Below are 26,074 nucleotides of genomic sequence, written 5' to 3'. Positions count from 1 at the left end.
CAATTAGACCGCTTAAGATGCCACTGTGGCTTTAATGAGAAAAAAAGAAAGAAGAAAACCCTCCTCATTGTTAACAATATAAGTGATTCCTTAAACAGTGAAGTAAAGAAGTTTTCCGGTTTGCATAAATAGCTGGAGAATAGTCAAATTGACTATCATTAATTGACAGCCCAGGACTCCCAGTGCAATATCATTAGAATATTTTTACCACGATTCCCCAACTATAATTATCCCCCTCTATTATCCGTCTCTGTCTGAATAGGAGATGAGTGGCATTTGATAGATCACTCACTCCCTGCTCATTTACATGCATTTGAGGAGCAGCGTTGATGGAGATCCCATTGTGTGCGAGTGGGAGCCGTAGATGCCGTCCATACCGTGTAATATTTACGTTTTATTGGTGGAATTCAGACGTATACCTGTAAAACAGATATAAATAGTCTCTCTGAGCAAAGAACTGTCAGTGACACAGCCGCTTCATTTCTCTCAGACCTAAATATGTCTCAACATCTGCGCCACAATTATTTCATAAGCTTACACCGAAAGGTCAAATGCGCCGACTCATCTCGTCGCTCCTCACCGCGGTCAGGCCACCAGGGTTTTAAACATGTATTCAGAGTGTAGAAGCAGGGCGGAGGCGAGGGCCCCTCCCGGCTGTCTGAGGCCCCCACATTCAATTCCTCATCCTCACATTAGTAAGCCAGCGGGGCGTTTCCCCAACCTCTTCCTCCTCCTCCCACCTTGCCCCCCTCCCCCCTCGCCTGCCCTCTGGACCTCTCAGAACCCCTGGGGCCACCAAAATGTTAATTGGGCTTCTAATTTACTGTTTCATTTGCTGCTAGCTGTAATGATCATTAAGTATCAGTAAGGGAACAATGGGGTGGGGAACGTTTGACTCGTACTATGTACCGTATCTGTGATACTGGGGTTAGTCTGCTGCAGTGGTTTGATATGGGACCAAAATTTGCCCTCAGGGTAAAAAAATAAATCAGCCAATTTAAATAATTAGCATTTTCTTTTTCGACACTTTGAGGCGTTGACCCAGTAAGTTTAATGAGCCATTTGAAAAGGAATCAACACATGTTTGCAAGATGGTGTCTTCTTCATCTTGTTCTTTTTTCTTGGGTTCTGGGATTTCGTGTCCTGAAAAGGTACAACATTTCTGTCTCAGCACGAATGAAATTCTGGGGAAATTGACAATTTCTTGCAGCACATTGAATGTAGACTATCGGCAGATCCAATCTTAAAAAACAAAGAAACCCAAGAGCCATGCCAGCGGCTCTGTGAGGATGTTAACATGCTCACAATGAGAACATGTATATTGGTATATTGTTTACAGTGTTCACCATCTTAGTTTAGCATGTTAGCATTTTCTACTAAGCACTAAAAACTAATTACAGCTAAGGTTGATGGGAATGTCATTAGTTTTACAGGTATTTGGTCATGAACCAAAAAACATTTGGACCCGAGGATGGCCCTCGATGAAAAGTCAGTGGATCACCAGCATCAGTGGGATTCGTCCAATAATCGTTATTATTATTATGATCATAGGTAATTTAGTATAAAAAGTGGTGGACATGCCGCTAGCTAAAAATATCAACCGGATATCGGTCGCAAATGTTGTAGTTGAATTGGGAGTGCACATATTAAAAGACAAGATGCAGTTTTCTCATGCTACTAGATGACACTTGTAATTATTTAGGCACAAAAATCTTCAAAGCGTCTTATATGCATGTGAAATCAAACAAAAGCCATCCACCGGTCGCTCCTTAATTGATACGGTGATGCGATACTTTGTGACAACTTTAGGTACAAGGTGAGATCATCCTTTGATAATTGCAAAATAATAGCCTGACTACAATTATTACGTCTCAGCATTTCATTGCTACTAAGTTGGACAGCGTACAAAAGACTTATGGAGTCGAGCGCTTCACTGCAAGCGGAGCAGGTGTAGCAAGCTGCCGAAATGACTTTGTCACAGAGGGGAAAAAAGGAATGAACAGTACATCTAAAACCAATGATGGGTTTGAGATCATTCCCTTTCACACTCTTCTGCCACAACCTGGCGAGCAAGCGCAGGATGAGAGAAAGAGAGAGAGAGAGATAGAGAGAGAGGGAGAGAGAGTGTCCAGGGGAGACGGAGGGAGAGAGAGAGAGGGAGATAGAGAGAGATGGAGATGTGCAACGCCAGCCAAAACTTTTTCAATTTCACCGACAATTTCCTGTGTAATTACTGATCTGGTATGATGGTGTTTTAATGACAGGGACCTGCCAGTGACAGTGACATTGTGTGTGTGTGAGAGAGTGTGTGTGTGTGTGTGTGTGTGTGTGTGTGTGTGTGTTGGGGGGGGGGGGGGGAATCTGGCTGGGCCTGTTGATGATGGCAGAGTGATGAGATGGAGCCGTGCTGTGGAGATTAGACCTGTCTGCCCTCTACCTCTCCCACACACACACACACGCACGCACGCACGCACGCACACACACACACAAAGCCTCTCCCATTAGCGAACGCCACCCCTCACCCCTCCAAACTACCTTACAATGCCACCTGCTATCTCACCATCACACTCACTCACTTACATACACCGCACAGACCATCCTCCCCCTCCCCCACCTATCAACCCCCCCGATCATCAGTGCCATGGTGGCAGCCATCAGCGCCACCAACCATGGACGGGGTCAATGAGCCGGTACCTGTAGTCGCACCAGGGGCAGCGGTAGGGTTTCTCCCCCGTGTGAACGCGCTTGTGCCTCGATAGGTGGGACTGCGTGGTGGAGGCGAAGTTGCAGATCTTACATTTGAAGGGTCTCTCTCCTGTGGGGCAGAAAGGCAGCGGTGATGAGACCGAGATGACGGAAATGTTTTCACAATCAAACACACACACAGACACATAAATATACAACCCCATGTAGAACGCTACAACGACTTCTTTAGTTGCTCATAATGCTATGTTGGATCCATTTGGAGACCAATTATTGACAAAAACAAAGTTGGCAGTTATATCTGTCGAAGTGTAATTGATGAACTCTTTTGTCATGTCCGCTTACTTTAGGCCCTGTAGGCAGTTACTTGTCCACTTGTGTGTAAACAGTGAAAGCAGTTGAACCAACAGTTAAAGAGAGTAAGAGACGAAAGCCGACGAACTGCTATTTACAGAGTGAAATCAAACGTCAGTTGAACCGTAAACGAGGAAAGAAATTCAAATTACATTGGAGGCTGAAGTGCCAGACATGGCGAAGTTGAAGTGTGTGCACTGTCGATAGTTTAAGTGTCAGTCGGTTTGTAAGCAGTGACAGCAGTTGAAGTGCCGGCTGAAGTTTTAAAGTGTTAGTTAAAAGTAAGTAAAAATGAGGTGAATTGTAAAAATATTTGTTAAATATTCTCTCCCAAGAAAGTTTTCTGTCTGACAGCAGAATGTTTGAAACGTATGAAAACATCCTCACGAAATATAATGAGTATGATTTTGATGGAGGATTTCTATCATTGGATGATTACTGTATTTGACACATTAATCTCACAGAAATAGAGACTTGATTCTAAATTATAAGGGCATGCTCGCTCACGAGGTTACGGTATCAATTAAACTTAAAATCAGTGTGTTAGGACTGATGTCTGTGGGTGTAAGTTGGAAAATGGTCCAGTTTTGTGCTCTGTGGGAGAATTGTATTTATTAATTATTTTGTATTTCCAATGGCAGACCAGAGTAGAGAGGGTTGTATTTAACTCAACAGCTTCTGTGATGTCAGTGTTTCAACCCTGCAATAAAACCTCTGCCCGCTTTAAGGAGCTGCTAACCTACAGAACACTGAAGAAGATTATTCCATTGACTCTGTAGTGTTTGTTAAAATACAGCTTCAGTGATATTTACAGGTGACATATTGTCCTTAAAAAAAACTTGGAACCACAAAACTATTTGCATTAGCAGTGGCGTTTAAAAATGTGTCAGACAGGAGAACACAGGCTGATCCCTTCATGTGCAGCTGCCTGACAACAGATCCCAACATTCAGCTAAATCTGTGAAATTGACACGTGTCAACACAGGAGAGGAGGACAGAAATTGGCGGTTTTCGGGTGGCAGAGAAACTGAGGAGCAAACAGGAATGAATTATGAAAACCTAAATTAATATTTATAACAGGATTCTTGATCCTTGGGCGCCTGCCAGACAACGGTTAAGAACAGTATTTGTTTCACTATCCCAATTTCCAAAAAAAAGCACTCGTTATTGACAGCCTATCTGAAAAATGCAATTTCCCTAAGCGACAGAATGACATGGTGAAATGATAACTGAAATTAAAAATCTCAGATTCAGTCAGCCACACTGGTACACATGCCTATCACTGACAGCAGCATGTCACACTGATGTGCCTGCGTGTGTGTGTGTGTGTGTGTGTGTGTGTGTGTGTGAGTGAGAAAGACAGCGAACAGTTGCTAAAACTATGCGAAAGAAAATTGTCTGTGGCTGTTCACATCTTGAAGTGTCAATCACCGTCCAAGATTACGAAAGTCTGCACAGGTAGTGTGTGTGTGCTTAAATTAGTTGTGGACATGAGTGAGTGTGTGTGCTTACCTGTGTGTTGGCGTCTGTGTTTGGTGAGGGCGTGTCTCGTGCCTCCGGCAAAACCACACAGGTCACACAGATAAGACTTCTCTCCTGTAGAGACAGATTAAGGTAGAGCATTAGGGTTCCTGGGTCGGTGAGGAAAAAAAGACAAATTGGCAAAAAAGAAAATGACCTTAAAACAAGACAGAATAAGGGAGCGGCAGATATATTAATTCCTACACTCATTCAAATCCAGATCTCATTCAAGAGAACAAGAAGTCTTGAAACTGAATCTTAACTTTTTAGCCAAAACAGAAAACAGAAAATCTCAAACATCACTTTGGTGAGAATGTTGTGAGGAATGAGAGAAATGAAAGCTGTAGATATAAAAAATAAGACCCACGGTGTGATAAACCAAAACCACCTTTTAATAGGACCTTGAAAACAATACCATCCAATCATGCTTTCCTGCCACACACAGGCTATCTCTAAAAGCTGAGACGGTAAAAGGACATCAAGCCTTTAATATTTCGGGATAATAATATGAATTGAATTTAGTCAACTAAATTAAACTACAAGACAAAATGTTGATGTTTTTAATATGTATTAAGTTTGTTATGTATTAACCTACGTATCGATGTGCATTTGGATCAAGATTATTATGACACAAATGCAGGATATGTCATCAATAAAAAAATTAATTGCTACCACCGATGGTTTCATTTCACGTGAAGCTACACTATTCATGACATTTGTCTTATTTCACTTGTTTTTCCCTCCGTCTGCCTCAACGAAATATGGCTCGGTATAATGAATCTGTCACTAATGCTTTTTAATTTCAAAGTCGCATCAACATTGATCAAAAACAAATACAATTAAACAGTGAAATTACAAGCTCAAATATCGTGGGGAGGTAATAAGTGAAAGGTTATTGAAGCAGATTTATGAAATCCTCGAGTCCTTTGGAGTGGGGAAAGTCTGGTGGAGGAAGGAGCGAGCGATGCTCCCTTCACTCAGAACTACCGCTGAGGTTGCCATTGAGCAAGGCAGCGAGAGCCCAAGTACAAAAAAGACAAAGACGGGAGAGAATATTGTGTTAATGGAATCGGGAGAAATGTGTCATAAGGAGGAGGAACTGAGAAAAGACAAGACAGACGGAGCAGACGAGCAGCGGGTCTAGTTGGCTAACAGATGAGCCAAGCAGAAGTCACAGATCACTAGTGTATATCCATCAGAGCTCTCACAGCTAACTAATTCCTCCAATCAGATGGATCCGTGTAAATATGTCAAACGGGGGACGGGAAATTGCCAGTGTGGTTTATTGACTGTGATAAAATCTGAAAAGCACCGCTGAACATAATTACATACTTGTCAGAGCCATAAAAATTAGCTTTATTATCAATGGGATGGTTTTGTACAACTTCATTTGGGGGCGATGCCTTCCAGATGGGGAGCGTGGAGAGCTTTTTTACACTCCTCCTCTCTTCCCCGCATCTGGCTCTGTCGTTAACAGCATGATGGCGTCTCTCTCTCTCTCACTCTCTTTCTTCCTCTCCGCCGTGGCACGCGGGCGGTCACACACTCCTGCACACACACCGCAATGTTTTTTGCGATGAGGCTCACTCAGGGAAACGCACGCACGCGTGCATACAAACACGCTGATGGAATGGACGTGCATACCGAGGTTCCAGATATTCCCACGTATGCACACACACACACATACATACATACATCAAACTGCATGTGGTGTCCTAGTGACACATTTCCCGCACGCCAGCACATGCATGGAAGCACTGCGGGCACCACGCGTTCTAACGAGCAGACGCGCGCTGCATGGGTGTACATCATGTGCAGCCGAGATCCCCATCACTTAAATATTCATCTGAATGCTGATGTTGAACTCCGGCTCTCGCCACACACTGGTAACACATTTGGGTGACTCCTCCAGCTGGGCCTCGGCGGTGCTCGGCTCCTCTTCTGCACAGATAGCAGCTTTCACAGAGTCTCCGCAGAGACAAAGCGGCCTCAAGTTTCCTTCAAAAGCCGCTCGACTGTGAGAGGAGCTTTAATGCAGAGCCACTTAGAGGGGAGAAAGAAACGGCCTTAAGAAAAAAAGGTGCATTCGTTAGCCAATTCATACAGGTTCGCTTCTTCACCCCGGCGCTAATGGCCTTTAAAGGAGCAACGTTTTCATATGAACAAATTCTGTTACTGTCTGTGGTCGCCTGAAATCCCCCCTTTACATTTACCGCTCTAAATACCGGATGTCTGATGAAAAGAAAATGGTGTTGAATAAACTTTATCAGCAAACTGCAAACAGCAAACCGTTTGCCCAAACAAACTATGTCGGACCATTGCTCATAGAGAGACAACAGCTTTCAGGGCCTTTAATGTGTCTCTACGCTCTGGAGTAGATACTAAAGATCTGGTCAGACCTTTTCCTTCCTATCAGAAAAAAAACAGCACTGGTCCCTCCTCCACCCACCCCCCCTCCCTCCCTTCCATCTCTCATTACGCACCGACGCTACAAGACCCCACCACAGAAAAAAAAAATCCATAACCATCGATCCCTGCTACCAGCCGCGGTCGCCACAATTATTCTTGAGGAGGAAACGTTGGCGATAAATTACATGTGTGCTTTTCATCTGCTGCTCTGTGGCGGTGAGCCCTCTGAGGACCTGGGTGGGGACAGCGAGGTGGGGGAGTAGAAGAGTGACATGCTACTGTCAACACCCCCCCCCACACCACCCTCAACACAACATGGCATTGACTTCATATATTCCTGATTGACCTGAACCTCTACCTTTCATCTGTAAACGAATAACACGTAATAACACTTACCTTAAACTTTATACTTATGCAACAATAACCCTAAAACCACATTCATCATCATCAACCTTAAGTCTACTTAACTGAACTCTAACCTCTAAACTTCAACATCAAACCCTCAAAACAAACAAATCAAGCTATAGGTAGAAAAGCATACAGCCCCCCCCCCCAACCTAAAGTACAGCGACAGATACAAAAATATACCCTAAAAAATCCCATTTCCTTCTAATGCGTCTGCACTGAGAGCCCTTAAACTTGTGGGCTTTGGGAATATTGGCTCATCACTTCTTCTTCTCTTTTGATCCCATGATACAGCTCAGCTCAGCCCCCCCCCCCCAACCCTTACTGGATATAAATGTGCCTTATTGCGAGACAATAAAAGAACGTTGAAGTCAAAATATACAACCACTCTTTGCATGTGTGTGTGAGTATATATATATACACACATATATATGTGTGTTTGTGTGTGTGTTTTAAATAACCCCAGAGGTGGCTGCATTGCAGCTATAATTGCCTCCCTCATTAGTTATGTTTTAGCAGGAGCGGATGGGAGGGCAATTAATTTTACCGCTTAATTTTTGACACGGAATCCGCTGCTGTATTGATGTGCTCGCCATTTTGGGTCTCATTTTTCAGGGAAATTAATTGACAAACTGCGAAGATTTATCAGCATATCGCCAGATTAAGCGACAAACTGAAGCAATGAGGAAATCAATTGTGGCCCTGTCGCTATGTTCCACCCCCCCCTCCCCACAACGCCCAAGAGCCTGGGAAAAGCGGGGTGGGTCAGATGCAGTTGCACTTATTTATTTATTTGAGTCGCTCATTCATCAGCCGTTACAAATGACCCTGGCGGCTGACGACCACTGAATCCCCCTACCCCGCTCCCCCCCCCCCCCCCTCCTCCCTCAGACAAGACTTGTGTGTGAAGGAGGGAGCGATTAACATAAAAAACACACAAATCAGAGAGGAACAATGAATCCCGTCGGAGGCAGGAGAAGGAGAGCAGAGGTGTTAACTCTGCGTGTCACGACCAGCAACTCTATCCGCTGGATGGGGAAGTTTGAAATGTTCCGTTAGTTACTCCTTTAGTCTTGGTTGTTTGTCTGGCTTCAATGTAATCATGGGTGCAAATGCAACATTTGTATTGTTGAGTTTGCCCTGATCAAGTGTTTGTTACTGAACTGGCCATTTGCTAAGTCACGCCCCTTTTAGCTACTGTTGCTATGTCAAGGTTTCCATTCTCACATTGCACATATGAGGATAATGGTAAGAGATTTAGCACTTGTTTATTTCTCAATTTTTAAATCGGTCAATACAACTCGGACTACGAACGGAAAACCACAACGCTTTTGATACCAAAATATCTGAATGCCAAATCTGTTTAAAGAGATTATATACAGTGAATGACTCTCAAAGCTGTACCTAAATGTTTTTTACATTTTTCATAACTGTGTTGTGTCATTGTGTCTACCACATTTTAGAATGTGTGTGAACTTATTTGCACATGGTCTCGGAGCTCAGACTCCGCTCAATCCGTCTCATGGTATTCCAGCACGAGGTCCTGACACCGACTGCCGTTCCGCGGGATTAGAAATGTTGTTTTAGGGGAAAATAAGACAATTATACAAACTGGAGAAAGACTTGCACACTGTGGTGAACTTCTTCACAGACGGACAGCAGTTTTTTCTTCACCAAGGTTCCAAATAATGAGCTAGATGTGTGTATCATTACCCTCAGCTCCTGTACAAACTCCCCAGTAAGTCATCGTCCTGTGCCCCCCCCCCCCGACACACACACACACACACACACACTGTAACTCACATCCCCTCCATTACCGACTGCTCTGTTCCCAGGAAAGATTAGCTCAACTTTAAAGTCTCCTACTTATTTTATTAGTATTGCATCTTAGTGCCGTGAAGGAGCCCATTTATAACCTTTAAACAGATCACACGCATGCAGATAATATTTCAGTGTGTCAGGTTGGCTGCTGGAATGTGATTGCAATGATTGTATAGCTGCAGCTAACCGTCCAACCCAGCAGCAATTACAACTGGCAAAGGAGTGTTGGGGGGTCACAGTATAGAGCAAATTGTATTCGCCCTTTTTTTTGGGTGTGTTGCTAATCAAGTCAGGTCTTGTCGCTCACCACAATGAGGTTGTTTCAGGTTCCTATTTTCCTATGTTCATACTGGCTCACCCTTGATCCTTCAAGCTCTCTCATTTCATCACTTTCCTGTTTCCATCTCAATCACTTCACTCACTCTCTTCAAGTCCGTGTTTCCTCCTGCCAAACTCACACAAAGACACACACACACACACACGCGCACACACACACACACACACACACACACACACACACACACACACACACACACACACACACACACACACACACACACACACACACACACACACACACACACACACACACACACACACACACACACAGCACCACCCTACGCCTCTCCAGGTGACAGCTAGGTGACAGTGTGACGCCAGCCGCCTGATGGGGAATGATGAGGGCTGGAAACAAATGAAAATAAAACGCCTAATTATGTCAGAGGCGCCTTGACGTTACATCACTGTTAAAACACATTTAAAATAACATCCAGCAAGTCTTACACTCGCTCTCACCCACACCCACACACACACACACACACACACACACACACACACACAGCAGGCACCCGTGACGGATGGAGGGCTCTCCTGCAAGCGCTCAGTCAGGCTGTCAGGCCACTGGCTGCTGCTGCTTCTGTCATTGACTTAAAAGGGCATCAAGGAGCCGTGTGTGGGACATTACTGAGGCCGAGGGGAAGCTGCTGGGCTGCAGCATAAAGACACCTTCAGAAAGCCCGACTCGGGCTCCTATCGGGGGGCGATTATTCAAGAGAGTATCCTCCCACCGCACCATCTGTCTATCCAAAGCTTTTAGCAAGTGAAAAAGCACGACTCAGTTCAGTCCCACAAGTGCACCGTACGTACAGATATGAAAAGGAAGGATTGAATCTCAAAGAAAAAGCACTGCACATAGAAGAAGTTACACAATGACAGTACCCACAGATTTTAATGCTAATTTAACGCTTTTGTTTCATTGAGTTATCCTCTAATCCAGCTTTTTTTAGCATTAAATGTTTTATTTTTTCCCTATTTCGCTTCATAGAGGAACAAACACTGGACCGCATCGCTGTGGGAAAACACACTCTTGAGAATCAGATGGATTTGATGAACACACACTTACTGACCAGCTGGGTTTGGGGAAGACACGCTTGGCGACCAGATGGATTTTGAGGAAATACACATGACAACCAGTTGGATTTGGGGAACACACACTACCTTAATTCCCTCATCTAGCAACCCTCCAAGTCTGGAGGATTGCAAAAAACAAAAAAAACAAACATGAGAGCCAAACATCTTTTCCCTTCTCTCTTTGGCAAACAATTGTCTCTATTCAGACATAATTGGCTGATATAACGTGGTATGAATGCGACGGTCCTATCAGGATCAGGAGGTAAGGGCTTAACCATCCGACAAGTGTGCCTGCAAAGATGGCCAAGAACTAGTTCTCCACTTTCTCTGGATGTTGAAAATCGGTACAGATGGACAAGTCATGGATATTATCGGCCAAAAATGTGTGTATGTTTTTTTTTCCAAACAAAGCTGTGAAGATTCATAATTAATGTGAGATTTTCACACATAAACACATAAACTTCATTTTGTCTATAGAAGAATGAAAAAGTACATTTTGTCTGATCCAAGTATCGTGTTTCTTGATAAGTAACCCTTTGTCCCGAACTCGTAAAAACACCATTTGCCTGTAAAAAGCAAACCCCATGAATGTTGCAGTTGAGGGTGTCAGTCAGCGTGTTTATGGAGGAGCAGTGTAGTAATGGCTCATGGTGGAGGCTACTCGTTCTCATCGTCTCACCCGTGTGTGTCCTGTAGTGGTCCTTCATGGCTGACAGGTTGAGGAAGGCGTAGTGGCAGGACGGCCAGGCACACTTATATGGTTTCTCCCCACTGTGCAGTTTCATGTGGTTGTTCAGGGCCCATTTTTCACTGAAGGAGCGATCGCACAACTCGCATTCAAACTTCCTGCAGAAGAAGCGAGGCAGAGGGGAATGAGGAGGAGGAGGAGGAGGAGAAGGAAGGGGAGGGAAAAAAACGAAGAGTTATTTACTGATCCCAAAGCTGACGTAAAATGCTAGACAATCTACCCTGTGAGAGAGGAAATGGGGGTTGCTGGGTACTTGCACTCACGGCCATAGAACACGGGGCCATATGACTGCGTGTTGTACATCTACGCCCGCACTCACACACACACACAGAATGCAGTTGGCTGCTGGTGTGTCATGTCTGTATAAGCAGGCATTGATTTTTCTGTCCTGGCCTGCCACCTCCACCATTTATTCTCTGCTTTGCACCAGGGCCCAGAGGACTAGAGAAATTCTGTTACAGTCCACACACACACACACACACACACACACACACACACACACACACACACACACACACACACACACACACACACACACACACACACACACACACACACACACACACACACACACACACACACACACACACACACACACACACACCCCCCGCAGGGCCAGTGGGGAGAATAAAGTTCACCTGTCCAGCGTCCCTGACCACTTAGCCAGGGCTAAATGAACAGTTAGCAACATTTTACCTCCCGCCTCTCTCTTAAGGCTCCTGCATCAGAGCTTCCCTCCATTTGAACGTTTCGACAAACACGTCCTTCCAACCTCTGCTCATAAAATCTGCTCAGATTTGGATAGTCAGTGTCAATCCAAATAAATGCAAAGGCCTGGTTTATCACGTGTGGCAAGCGTCCTTCTGTCGTACGGGGCCAAAAGCCTCTTTTGAGTACTAAAATGTGACTACTGTGTATGTATGGTGTTCTTTCTTAAGTCTGGCTATCCGTCTGCTCTTCATGCCGACACCTAGCATCCAACAAAAGCTGTGTTTTGTTACTTTTATATATATATATATATATTTTTACATTGTGTAGGATGTTTGCACCTATATTCGTCTGCTGTGTTAGTCAGCCTCAAGAAACTCGCCGGAGTAAAAACAATAGAAAAAAAAGCCCGTGCCTGAATTAATCTTTACCCCAGCGCTATAATTTAGACACAGATGACTAATGTGCGAGTCATAAACAAATGAAGTCGGGTTTTGGGGAGCATTCGTCTTGCAGCGAGGGCCATGTTATTTTAGGGAGGGCGGCTGTCTTTAAATCCTGATTGTGTCGCTTAATCCCCGTGGTATCTGTTTCATAGCGAGCAGCATGACACTCACCTGAACAAATAATGACTCCAAGCAGCATGTAGCATGTGTCTGAATCAATAATTCAAACTCATACATCTTCCTTACTGGAAGAAGGGGGGGTAAAGGAGAATCAGAGGGAGGGAGGGAAAAGAGAGAAAAGAGGGAATTAAAGATGGGGGGGGGCTGGAGAGAGGGAGATAGAGAGGAAAATGTGTTCTGGCTTCCATATCAATCTATATGTTCCATAAAGATGAATCTAAATGTGATATGGATGTCATCCCATGCTGGTTCAGAGGACATTTTAAGCTCACTTACCAAGAAGGATGGAGCTTTTAAAATGGTGCCTTTATCACCTGGCTCTAAGCTCAGATGCAGATTCAAACAGACCCGATTTCCTCCCGTTCTCATCAACCGACTTGGCAGAGACTTTATTTGACTAACAGATGTATGTCCGCATCTGTATATCCTCCCCTCCTCCACCCCCCCCCCTCCCCTCCCCTGCGGTATTTATATAGAACAGCCCGTCGTCCGTGCCACCGTGGGAGAGGTAAATAAGATGAGTGAAGAGATGCTATCTTTTATTGTAAGCATTATGCACAACACTCCTGCTTTATGAGCTAAACGGGCCGTTGTTTATCACAGGGCGTAATCGCAAAGTCGGGCAGGCAGGCGGGCCTTGACGTGGGCACGCTGCATGCTGGGATGGAGGGGGGGAAAAAACCGAGAGAGAGAGAGAGAGAGAGAGAGAGAGAGAGAGAGAGAGAGAGAGGCAGGAGGAGAGGAGAGAAGATGGAGGAGTCAGGGCTGGCAGAGTTGACTATCAGTGGGGGTTTTGTAAGGATGAGAGGAGGGTTTGCGTCTGTTTCTATGGGATCAGATGGAGCGCTTTGATCTTGTCCCCGCGTGTCAGATCCCGTCACGATCCACCGTCTCGCCCATACATATGCATACTGCCTCTAAACAGCCAGGCGCCATGCAAAACACACCAAAGGTAGGAGGTAGAGAGAGAGAAAAAGAGAGAGGAGAGGCTGAGCGAATTTGTGTATGCGTGCGTATAATAGAGGGAGAATGGGCGAGACAGACAGAAGTACGAGAGAAAGAGAGGTCTGCCAATTTATAATATCTCATGTAATGCTTTCGGGAACTGAATTTAGAAACCAACAAAACAACCACAATTAATTCAGAGATGCTGCCAAATCAGCATTATTTCAGATTCAACACAGCCTGAGAAAGTTCTGAAACTGTTACTTTTTTAGGGAATTTTAGGGATGGAAAGCAAACGTCTGTGGCTTTGGTAAGTGTATATAATGAAGCAAAGGAAATAAGAAATGGAAGGTTCTGCTCTCGAAGCTACATGTACGAATGTGTACCAATCATGACAAACATGCAAATTGATTTTTGCATGTTTTTGAGGAACCTGCAGGTACTCGGGTGTTGTTAATGAAAACAGATGGATTGCGATGTACATATTATAGTTGGCCAGTCGTGTCCACAGCTGTGTGCATTTACAAAACGTCTGTGGGAGAGGAACTGGACACAGAACTACAGCAGAAAGGCATGTTTTGAGGTCCTCCTCAGGCAAAAAAAACCCCCAAACTAACTGCTAGACTGCTAACATCACAATGACTTAATTACATTCACATGTGCCGAATCACAAGATAAATAAAATACATGAACAGCATAACATTTGACTGAGGAGGAAGTTGCGTTGTGTGTTGAGTTTTAAATTCATGTATGGATTTATTAGTCTTTTTAAATGTCTTTTCAGGACTAAAATTTTGAATGATGAATTACCACATGCTAGAGATACCACATTCAATATATAACTGTTATACATCTTAAAACAGAAATATACATAAAAACACTCCAAAAAAAAGGGTGAACTGCGATACTTTGCATCGACGGCTCCTTGGCTTTTTCACATAACTGTTGAGCTCTGATCAGCAGAGACCACATCGGGAATAAACTATAATCATGAGCCAGCTCTCTTCCAGTCATTATAGCTCTGCTTTCTCCTCCCTCTCTCCCTCTCTACTGCCTCCTCCCTTTCTATTTCCTTCTGATCACGAAGCAACGCGACATGATTGACACCCCGCGCAGATTTATTCAAAGACCCAGGTGGGCCTCTTGCCTGTACGTTGGTAAAGCTGCATGCTACTGTGTCTATACTGTCACTCATTAGCATATCCATACTGTGGTGCGATCCTGTCATCAGTTCAGGCATACAGGGCTACTGTCAGAACATCACAGGCCACACTGGCCGTGATTGTGATAGAAATCCCTCAGGAGCAGTTACTGTACCTCTAACAGGGGTTGGAGGGGGGTAAAAAAAAGACATGACTCATTACCACAAACTCACTATCGCCCCCAAGTGGCGAGGTGGAGCTTGTTGAGAGGGATCTTGCAGAAAGTGTGTGTAACGTGTAATTGTGTGTTCTTGATTTAAAAAAAATATGATTTTTGTATGATAAAGATCATACAAAAATTGAGAAATAAAACTGATATTTGTGTATGTTGTAGCTCAGGGCTGAGTTTGGTTTCATGCTGTGGAGCGTCACTTTAATCAATTGTCATGTTGTTGTTTTTTAATTGATTGGATTAATTGTTTTAGCCTCTCTGGACAGTTAAGGGTTCCTTCCCTGCTTTGTGTTGGCCGGTCGGTGAGAGGAAACAATCCGCCGATGCTCTCACACTGCAACACAAAGACAGAAAGGGGGAGAGAGGCCGACTCTCGCCTCAAGCCAAACTGACACAAACAGACAACTTCAAAGTGAAGACTGTTGTTTATTTGGTGAAGGGAAAGAGGGGGGGGGGGGGAGAAAATGTATCTGATATGCAACTGTCAGGAGAGCATTTTCACATGCAAAATAGCGAGTGAGTGAGAGAGATTACCTAGAGGGAGGAACATGACAGCATTCACTAGGGTCAGGATGGATCATCATCTTCAGCCCCCCCATCTCCCTCCACCCCTAGTCTCTCTCTCTCTTTCTCCCTCCATCGCTCTATCTCTCTCGCTCTCCGTCTCCCTCCCTCCTTCCTTCCGCTTTCCCCTCCTCTCCCTCTCCCTCTCATCCTGTTTTCAGACTCCATCACTCTGCACTTCGACAACCCGGCAGCTTAAATCCAGACTAAATTAGCTGAATGAAGATTAAATCATTTGGCCCTGAGCTCTCCAAGATATTGGGAGGAAGACTGAGTAAGCCTTAAATGGTGTCTGACTGGGTTCGGACCTATACATGCGTCTGAGGAGAGACTCTTCCCTCAAATGGCAGTCAATTGAAACCTGATTAAAGGGGGGGGGTGTTGGCTAAAAAATGGGGAAAAGATTACATTTCTGGGACAAGTGTTTCCTAAGTAAGCGCGCCGGCTTCGTTATTTTTCGTTTGCCTGCACAATGTAGACCGACGACAGGCTTGTTCCCGAGCTAAGATATCGAGCCGGGCAACATCATCGCTCACGGTGCTTAGGAGAAATGCTTTAGAAAGCGCTGGAGTCAATGTGGTCGGCGGGTACACAAATCAGATCCCCGGGTGGTGCTAGTTTAACATTCAAGTGAACGCAGACAACCATCCCTGGCCTGAGTGCAGCTACAACAGCTGAACAAACTGTGGAAGGAAGAGCCGGATCTCTCAGGAACAAAGTCCAGGAATTATCCCAACAGCAGAGCATTTTAAAAGAGTTATATCACGGCGAGACCTGCAGGGGTGTGCCCGCCAGCACGTCACACAAAACAACAGCTAAAAACCTCCATGAAGAGGCCACATGCGTCTGTGGAGTATTGTAGATGAAGCTCCTCGGAGAGAGGACTGCTGCTGCATATGACTGCAATACAAACAACGGCACACAACAGAGATGCTGCTGCTGATTTATGTTTACCTTCACTCCCTGGAGAAAGGGGGGGAGGAGAGAGAGAGAGAGAAAAAGATAATGAAATAAATAATAAAAGACCAGGCCCATCAGATAAGCTCCTGTTTATCCCGCTGTAGGGCAAATACAAATTGTCAATTTAATGAACACGGTGGACGTGATGAAAGCGGGGTGAAGGAGCCTCCTGCCTGACAAACAATCAGGAAATGTTATCTTAATATTGTTGCGCTGTTATTCAGCCCATAACTTAGGGGGTGGGGAGAGGCCATGTGGAGGAGGAGGAGGAGGTGTCATGGAGGGGAGAGGGGAGCGAGGGGGAGCAGGGAGGCACAAAGGCCAGGTCCCTCTGTGGTGGCCCTGTTATTGCCTGTTTTTATTATTAGCCATAGCTCAATAGTCCTAAACACACTTTGAAACACACAGGCCTAAATTTGAGCCCGGGAAGTGTGCACACACACACACACACACACACACACACACGCTTAGTGCACACTTGCAAGAGAATGAAACAACATGACTCTGAACAAAACGGCCCGAAATGATCTCTTTCTCTGAGTGTATGCGCTTACTGCCGTGATGTCTTGTTTCCAGACTCAGTTAATTTAAAGGCTTAATAGGTTTTACGCATTTCAGGCTATTAATCAAAAGGTTTCGACCAAAAAAAAAAAAAACTGCAAATCAAGAGCTCCAAAAAGCTTCATGCGGAAATTAGCAGCCGCTGAAAAGTGCCGGAAATCTGATTTGTGTGACAGAGTTCGGTCAAAGGCCCCCCCCCCCTCCTCCCCCCCAACCATCCTTTAAGCGGCACTTTAAAAAGTGTCCAGATGCTTCACAGCTCAAAGTTTTTTTTTTTTGTAACTCCTGAATTTAAAGCGTCGCAATCTGAGCAGCCACCAAAATTAACTATTATCTCCATATTTATATATTGCCGGCACTAAATTGCGTCGGGAAGAATTACTATCAATATGAATATCTGCAACAATAACTCAGCCGCAGTGCTGAGGACAGGATGCTCTTTATCAGGCTTCTGATAGGCCTTAAATACAGCACAAGGCAGCCGTATCAGAGCTTTTTCTCTCTAATATCAGGCCGCATTAGCGCCTCGTAAATCAAATTACACTCCTAGAATTTCATTAGGCTCACCTGCCAGCGCTGCTGTGCTGCAGAAATATTTATGTTTTTATGCTGCGATTGTGTGCTCTCAGGTACACAAAAGGGAAAGGAAGGGCGGCTGAGAGGAGGAAAAAAAAAATGGGTGATAAACCTAATTATCTTTTAAGAATACAGAGAAAATGTGTCATAAATTGTGGCGATCCTGAGGAGCGCTGGCGTTTTTTTCGGAGCCCGTGGGGCTGAGAGTTGGGGGGACAAGTCTGCTCTGCTGTTTACCATCTTTAACCGGGGCTAGACTCCCGCAAATCCAATTAGCAGCTTCCCCCAAATCCGCTCGAAACAGAAATCAAACAGGATGATGTACGACGCCGATCAGCGAGCCCTCAACAGCCAGCAAATCTGATAAAGCGAAAGCATGACTGCTAATAGTGCAAATACTTGTTCAAGCTGGATCCAAATGTTATGATGGGAGTCTGTCTTTGTTATCCAATTACCTCAAAAGAATTCCACATTTCTATTTGTTCATTTGTTGTTGCCGTTTGTTAGATTATATTATCTGCACCTAGTGCTGGGAGGGGAAGGAGGGGTGCAAGGAGTTTAGAGAAGGTGGCCGTGCGAAAAAAGGAACGCAGACATTCCCGTGATTTCTTCCCCATCTGGAGCGGCCGGGTCTGGAGCGGCCGGGTCTGGATATGGATTTTGATTAGACACAAAGGGAAATGACTGAGCCAGTGACCGTAACGACAGCCACTTAATAAAAGGTACAGTCTATACATCAGAGAGCATCTAGCTGTAAATCATTCGGCCCCGTAACGACGTGCATTCCCGTCCCATTACCGAGCCCCTAACAGGCCACTCATATTTACTCTCTGGGCCTCAATATCATTTTAAAATAATGAGCTTTGTCCCTTATCTAATTAACAGGGGCCTAGCTTCATTTGATTGTTCTCCCCCCCCCCCCCCCCCCCCTCTGTCTTTCACTGAAATTAGGAAGCTGGCATATTGGTTTACCAAACTAATATTTTGCAAATTTGCTCCGTGGTATGAGCGGTAAAAGTTATAACACAGATAGGGTGGCTGTGACTATTGCTGTATGTTGTGTGTAATTGCCGTGTTTATCCAGGATTGGTTGTGTGTGTGTGTGTGTGTGTGTGTGTGTGTGTGCGTGCGCTCCACTGGACAGAAGTAAAAGACCAGGTCCATTCTCTCTGTTATTACTGGAATTGTAATTCAATGATCACCTTAGATCACACGCGTGCCATAAATCAGATAGGCTTGACAGAGGATGAAAAATTGTATTAATAATGTGAAACTTATTATACAGTCCCAAATGCTCCCTTGATAAATGACATTGTTTGGGCCTGACAATGATTGCATTTAAAACATTATTTCTGTTTTCTGCTGGTATGCGCGCGTGTGTGTGTGTGTGTGTGTGTGCGTGTGTGTTGGACACAGCGGTGGTGGTTTGCTGGGTTGGGAAAACAGAGGTGGGGTTCCCGAGCTTCATAAAATATTCAAGATGTTTCCCACCCTTCTCTCTGGAGTCAGTGGGCAGGCGATGGCCGTGGCAGTAAGGGTATAAAATATGTGTGTGTGTGTGTGTGTGTGTGTGTGTGTGTGGCCAGCACAAGTGGAACGGCTGGCGGCTGGCCGCAGCGCAAACCCCCCAAACTCCCAAACCACAGCAGTGAGCCGCGCACATCTTCAAGTCATAAAGCAGCATACGTGCATTATTATAACAACACGTCCTGGTCAGATATTAACAAATGTGAGGAACTGCAGAAAGAAGCTGCACAATGTTTAATCATTTATGAACCAGTCGACAATAGTTTTTCTTCTTTTTTTTTGAAAAAGTGATGAAGAGAAGAGTTTATTTTTCTTCATAACTCAGTTCATGTAAGAATGCTAATATAAGACCAGCAAGTCTAGACGGGGCCTGAGCGAGAGCCAGCAGACCTGAAGCCCCTCAAAGAAAATAAATGTGGAAGAAGCCTGAGATTCAACACAAATACCTCTCTGCTCTCTTTCCCCCACTAAGAAACAAGAACAAGCCGGACGGCAGGATTTAACTACGTGAGTCCGTCTGGCACAAGTCCCTGTTTCTCCTCACAAGGACGAACACATTAAGTGTTAGCGCAGTCATTTGCTCACACGGTCTCATTTTCAGCACCTATCTGTACTGATTAAGTGCCTTTGCTTAGTGCATAAGCCGTCACACGGGGTGTAACGTCCGCCAGCAACCCTAACCTGCCTGCCAACGTGCATCAAAGCTGACAGCGTGAAACGCTGGCCCGATGTTCTGACACACTAATTATCTCTGTTCAAGTAACAATAACAACTACAGCAACGAGAGACGCCCCTTTGGGACCTGTGTAATGATCCAGCTAACAAATACTCACATCCAATACTTGGTATGATACTCGTAAAAAAATAAAGAATCTCTGGATCAGGCATCAGGGGGGGAAAAAAAGTTACAATCCGATTAAGAAACTGTTGACGAATACAGCGGCAAAGCCAGGATAGGGTGTTAAGAGAGCAATATGAGCGTTGCAAGGGGCAGAACTTAATAAAACTCCTGAAGAAGCATCATGCAAAATGTGCACAAACAACAAGCAAAGTGTGCCGGAGCAATAAAAAAAATGAGTTGGACGCTGTGGGGATGTGCGAAAAGGGCCTCCAGACAGCACCGGAGAAATGTTGGTAACAGAGAAAATTGCGAGAAACTTTTTTATGTGCCGGATGACCAAACATTTTTTTTAGCCGTCACACGGGGCTAAAATGTGACTTCTTGTGTCTTCTTCACTAAAAGTGGTGCTCCGACGAAACAGATTTGCATGTCACACGTGCAGAAATGTGACTAATATTGAAATATTTCCCTATTGTATATACAAAGCTTGTTTTGAGCAAAGTGCAACTGAATGGTTTATCGTGGCTTCGTAGATTTTGAAGAGGGGGAAATCAAAGGAATAAAGGCGATGAAAGTCCTTTGTGACGGGCTAATAATATGTGGCGTGAACAAGGAGTACTTTGACTGGTACTTGAACGATACAATCTCCAGCTACTCGTACCGGCTGGAGAAAGCTGGTGTCAGAGCCGCTCCGGGGTTCAAGGAAAGTCTAATTAAGTTCCTGGACAGTTGGAGTCAGATCCCTGCACGGGGACACTGAGACCCAGACTGGTCTTTCCCTGTAGACTTGGCTTTTCCCCGGCTGGCCCCCCGTCCATGTCCTCTACTGTACTGTACGTGCCTCCCTCCCCCCTCCCTCCCTACCTCCCCACTGATCTTATTACCCACCCCACTCTCCCTTCCCTTCTCCTCCTCCTCCTCATCCCTGCAAATGACCATGATGGGAGGCCATTCATCTCACTCCTTCGGCCACCACAATGAAATAAATCAAGAATCCCCCCCCCCCAAATATAACAATATTTGTATTTGGGGTGGGGCAGACGTAATTGATGACTGCGGCCGTGCTAATTAAAAACGGCGGAGGTTTCATTAATCTTGGTCATTGGGTAGGGGGGGGGGGGGGGGGGGGGGGGGGGGGATAGTAGGGGTAGCTGCTACAGTGTCGGCTGGGCGAGTTGGGGGGGGACAGGCCCGCATCTATCATCCTCATTGCTCAGGTGATTTGGGCCATTGTTGAGCATATTAGCAAGACGAGGTTAATGTGAAACAGCCATTAATAATCACAACAAAAGTCTATGGTGTACAAACTCAGTGTCTCTGTCTCTGGCCTTCAACCACGACGCAACTCCAGGAGCCCAACAAGACAATATAGTGAACCATCACACGTGTTTACTGCCATGTCCTGGCTGGAGGAGTTAATTGCTTTTCTGACTTTGCTTTGTAGCGACTGCTTGTTGTTTTTCCCCCACCCATCCCCTGACACACACACAAACACACACACACACACACACAAGCAGTCGTACACTGCTTTGGAGAATTAATTACCAGTCCCAACTTTTTGCTACTTTGGCTGTTGTTTGCGTAGTCAAAACTGTCCGGCCACAGAGGACCGCAGTGTCACGGACTCTTCAGAGGAAGACTCGACATGAGCATCGGGGTTTATGTGTGTTTCACTTTCGTAATTGCCGTTGATTACTTCATGATCTTCACACTCCGTGTTTGAACATTTTATGAAACGATCCGCTACATTTGACGTGCCGACTTCCCTTAAGAGCTAAGACGAACAACTACTGTAGCTTCATTTAGATTCAGTACGATTGCTCTCATCACAATTCACTTTTTTTTGTATATTGTCTGGTTTTATTTGAATGTTAAAGACCATTTTAATTTAAGAAAAAGGCAGATAAATTACATATGTTGTCAACCAGCATAACAAAAGTGCGACAACACAAGACGACAAGAAGTTTGCTAATTAATAACAAATTCAATAATATGACGGGACAATCTTAAGCATTTGTAACCACTTCCATGACACTGCTCTGACCAACGTGGTCGAACCACGCGAACCAAATCCTCGGCGGCATCCAGCAAATAAGTCACACCTGAGCATCTCCTCAGCAGAAAAGATGGGAACAGGCCGTAGAGTTGATAAAACAGACTCATATTGTTACTGTTGTGCCATTACAGCGCAGACAATTTACTAAGTAGCACCTATGAACGGCGCAGATGGATATCATCATCACTCTGTAATGGCTTCTACATGTTAATTCACAACTTTAGCTTCTCCACCACAGAATAATGGCTAGCCTGCATCTGGTAGAGGCAGTGTAGGGCAGTGTATGAAGCGTGGAGAGGAACGGAGGGAGAGACAAAGAGAAGGAGGGAGAACTAAACAGGGAGAGAGAGAGAGAGAGAGAGAGAGAGAGAGAGAGAGAGAGAGAGAGAGAGGAAGAAATGGGTGGGTGGGGTGGAAGCGGCAGCATATGGTGCCACGCTGCCATAAACAAGCTTTATGAAAAGACCGGGGACGTTTATTTAATCATGGGATACCTGAGGAATCGCAATGAGACACACACTTTGTCCCATTATTGTTAGCCCATAAATTTAACTGCTTTACCAGAACGACGAGGAACCTGATACAGCCGCCGAAGACAACGCGGGGAAGCAGGTGAATTTATGTTTGTGTGTGTTTGTGAAGTGCGCTGGGTCCTTGCTACGGGAAGAAGTGTGTGTGTGTGTGTGTGGTGTTGCAGATGAATAGCCATAACTGCTGCATACTGCTATCTGGGATATCTGCAAACACTGAACAATGCACTCTGGAAAGTAGTTGGTAGAGACCGCACAGATACAGATGTGCCCTCTGTTTCTACTGTATTATTCAATTCCTCTAATTCTATTCTTCTTGCTGTCTCTTAGCACGCGTAAACATTCATATTTTCACCTGTCGTCTCTACAAAGTAGGCCCCTCACCAACCTATGCAGAGAATTAAAACATTCATTAGCGTTTCCACCTCCCAGGTCGGATGAAAAAAAGCATCAGAAAATACCAAGGTGGGTCTAAAGGCCCCCTGAGGAAATGTATTTCTCATTTGTATTGAACTGAATCATGCACTCGGGTCATTTCAACATCACGCACACGCTGACAAATGCACAAACACAACTGTGCTTGCACATGGAAACGTGCAGACATGCGCACAAACACCACCATGTTTGACACACACAGGACTATGCAACACACAAATACGCACACTTGAAAGTTCACAAATACAGTACAAAGAGCTGGTCTTGCAGACCCGAAAAACAATTGGAAGCAAGCATACTTAAACACACGCACGCACGCACACGCATGCACACACACACTCACATGTCTGGGTCAGGGGGACAGCGGTAGCTCAGAGCCAGCTGTGACCTGGCGGTCCAGGTGCTCAGGAAAACCGCTGTTAACGGCCACGATTGATGATCTAATCAAACTGTCACCACGGCGATCCGCTGCAGGGGGAGGGGAGCGTGGGATGGCGTGGGTGTGTGTTGGGGGGGGTGAATGGGAGTGGGTTGAGAGCAGGTGGGGGGGGAATATCCAGGAGGCCTTGTGCATGCTTACCGTTAGCCCAAATTGAGAGTGACAGTCTCAATAGTGAAAAGGCCTCTTTTTTCCCCCCCTCTAAGTAATGGAGGAAACAACTCCAGCGGTCTTCCGGAGGATGTCACATAATCAAGGGAGCCCCCCCTCCTTCCAACGCCGCCAACGCCCCCCCCCCCCCACTATAATGTCTCGGCTCAAGCAGATTGTGGAGGGTGGCTTGAGACTTTGGACATGGGGAGATGGACCGTCGGCCCACACAGAGCTGATTGTGATGAGTTCTGCATTTCTCGGTGGCGAAGACACACATATCCACCCAAAGTATTCCAGATCTGAGGTGGACCTGGTGAAAGGCCTCATGGACCGCCAGGGTACTGCATACACTTTCAGTCCTTCTGGGATACGAGGGAACATTTTTATTAATGGTTAAGAGATGAATTGTAGGACTATCTACGCTGCACATGAGGAGATGATTGTGGGAGTCCTAGTAGTTTTTCTACATTCTCTGAATGGAGTGATTTCCAGTGAATTGTAATGCAGACGGTTCCTCATTGTCCCTAAAGGACCCCCTACAGTCTGCTCAAGACTGTCTGCTGCATGGACCCCAGACCCAACTTTGGGAACCGCCGTCCTGAACCATGATGGATCAGCCTCATATGATGTCCAACGCCTGAAACTAGAAACAAGCAGCCAGCACAGGCACATCAGACACCAGAAGATACGTACTTGCTGTACTTCATATGTACAGCTGTTGATTCTTGCAATAAGCCATGAGAGGAAAATATTTACAGAAGTGAGTTTGGAGTACGAGCAAGTTTTTTTTTGAGGGGGCAGAATTGAAATGAGGAAAAGTCAAGTTTTACAATAATTTATTTGACCAAAAATGAACCCAAATGGAGATGAATTATGAATTATCAGTTATGCAAAAGTTTAGCTCTAAACATCTTTCGTACAACAAACAGTTTTGGTGTATGTGAGGGGTTAGTATTCATAAGATTTAAAAGATTTTGTTTTCTTTTACTGATGAATAATAAATATTAATTTCATAAATATTATAATCTAATCATTAGAAATGTTTGGGAAAGCATTCTTTATATTAAGGACATTGTTCTATTCGTGTCATGTAACTGATTTCAGTGGAGATCTTTTGTTTGGGTCGTGAATATTAGTTGTAACTTATGTGGTGACGGTGCACATTAGGTTACGTTGTTTATGAACTGAAGATACATGCTGTGGAAGTGTATATGTATTGCTTGTTTGTGCAAGTTGCTTCAGAAGATGGTACTTATAGACTGGCAGAAATAATTAAGGAGAAAAAAAAGATACCAACATCTCAATCTCTCTCGAGTTCCACGGCATGTTAGCAATGCGTTGTGGCCACACGGGAAAATATGATAATACGTCTCTAGTCCACACACATTAAAACGAATGAAGCTCTTCTATATTTAGCCGAAAAGAGAAAAAGTTCAGGAAGTTGTCCAACTTATTAGCGGCCTTGTTGATCGCTGCCTGTTCTGCGCGTGTTAATCACCTTCCCCAGGATATAGCCACGACTGCCGCTCGCCCGTCCAGCTCGCATTAATTTAATCGCTGCTCAGCTAATTCATTGATTAATTGGCTCATTAGTGATGCCTGGCAACATCCATTTCTGCCATGACAGTCTGATGTTTCAATAGAAAAGAAAAACAGGCTGGCAGCAGCCCAGTTCCCCCCCCCCCAGTCCCACTGTGCATAATGTCCAACCACTGTCAACAGTTAGCCGCACAACTGTGTCACTGTTTAACTGCCTGGTTTTGAGCCGCGGGATGTGAAATGAATACGAAGGTGAACTGTGCACATTCTCCGTTCTTGTCCGGTTGAGTAATGTCACTTGGGTTTCAGTGGCGGGTGACATCATTCGTAGGGGGGGGTGAAGAGAAAAAAAAAACTTCAAAAGCTGGAGGGAACTGTCTGAGCTGCACTACCGAGATGAGGTAGACGATGTTGTGAGAAGACAAACTCCCGCTGCAGATTTATTCCGCGAGTCAAGGTCACGTCGCTCCGACATGACGAGTGGCTTCTAACTGTGGGACGAGCTGTCAGCGGCTAACTAACATTATTATTAGTAATAGCAGCCGATGGGACCCTGCTGCACCCTGCGGCAAAGGAGCCGGACGTTAGAGTGACCGACAACGACACATCGATAAGAGCGCTGATGTGACATCACTGGCCGAACAACACCACTGTAAAGGAGCTAAGATGACCTCTGACCTCTCTACTGCAAGACACAGGCCCAGATTTATAATTGGCATTGTGTCACAGTTGCTGCTACCAGGCTGTGGTGGTGTGCTTCAGCTAATGGCGAGTTAGACCACGGAGGTAGAGATTTTAGCATTTAAGTGTGTCAGCTTTTTAGAGAACCAACACGCTTTCGTCTCTCACACACACACACACACACACAC

At 45.1% G+C, this 26,074-nt stretch overlaps 1 protein-coding gene across 2 annotated transcripts in view; it reads right to left on the bottom strand.

Annotated features, from left to right (window-relative positions):
• Positions 1–26,074, bottom strand: part of znf407 (zinc finger protein 407) — a 133,515-nt gene that overhangs the window by 39,819 nt on the left and 67,622 nt on the right. For both annotated transcript variants that reach the window (XR_012949542.1, XM_076081474.1), the window contains exons 6-8: positions 11,303–11,469; positions 4,570–4,653; positions 2,695–2,815 (exon numbers count right to left, since the gene is read on the bottom strand). Coding sequence is in view for 1 of the 2 variants with exons in the window: in XM_076081474.1 (XP_075937589.1) it covers positions 2,695–2,815; positions 4,570–4,653; positions 11,303–11,469 (372 nt within the window). In the remaining variant the exon portion in view is untranslated. The remainder of the gene's footprint in view (positions 1–2,694; positions 2,816–4,569; positions 4,654–11,302; positions 11,470–26,074) is intronic.

Source organism: Anarhichas minor, unplaced genomic scaffold (assembly GCF_050575085.1).
Source record: "Anarhichas minor isolate MPS153535 unplaced genomic scaffold, ASM5057508v1 ptg000080l, whole genome shotgun sequence".
Classification (NCBI taxonomy): Eukaryota; Metazoa; Chordata; class Actinopteri; order Perciformes; family Anarhichadidae; genus Anarhichas; species Anarhichas minor.
This window is presented reverse-complemented; position numbering and strand designations above follow the sequence as displayed.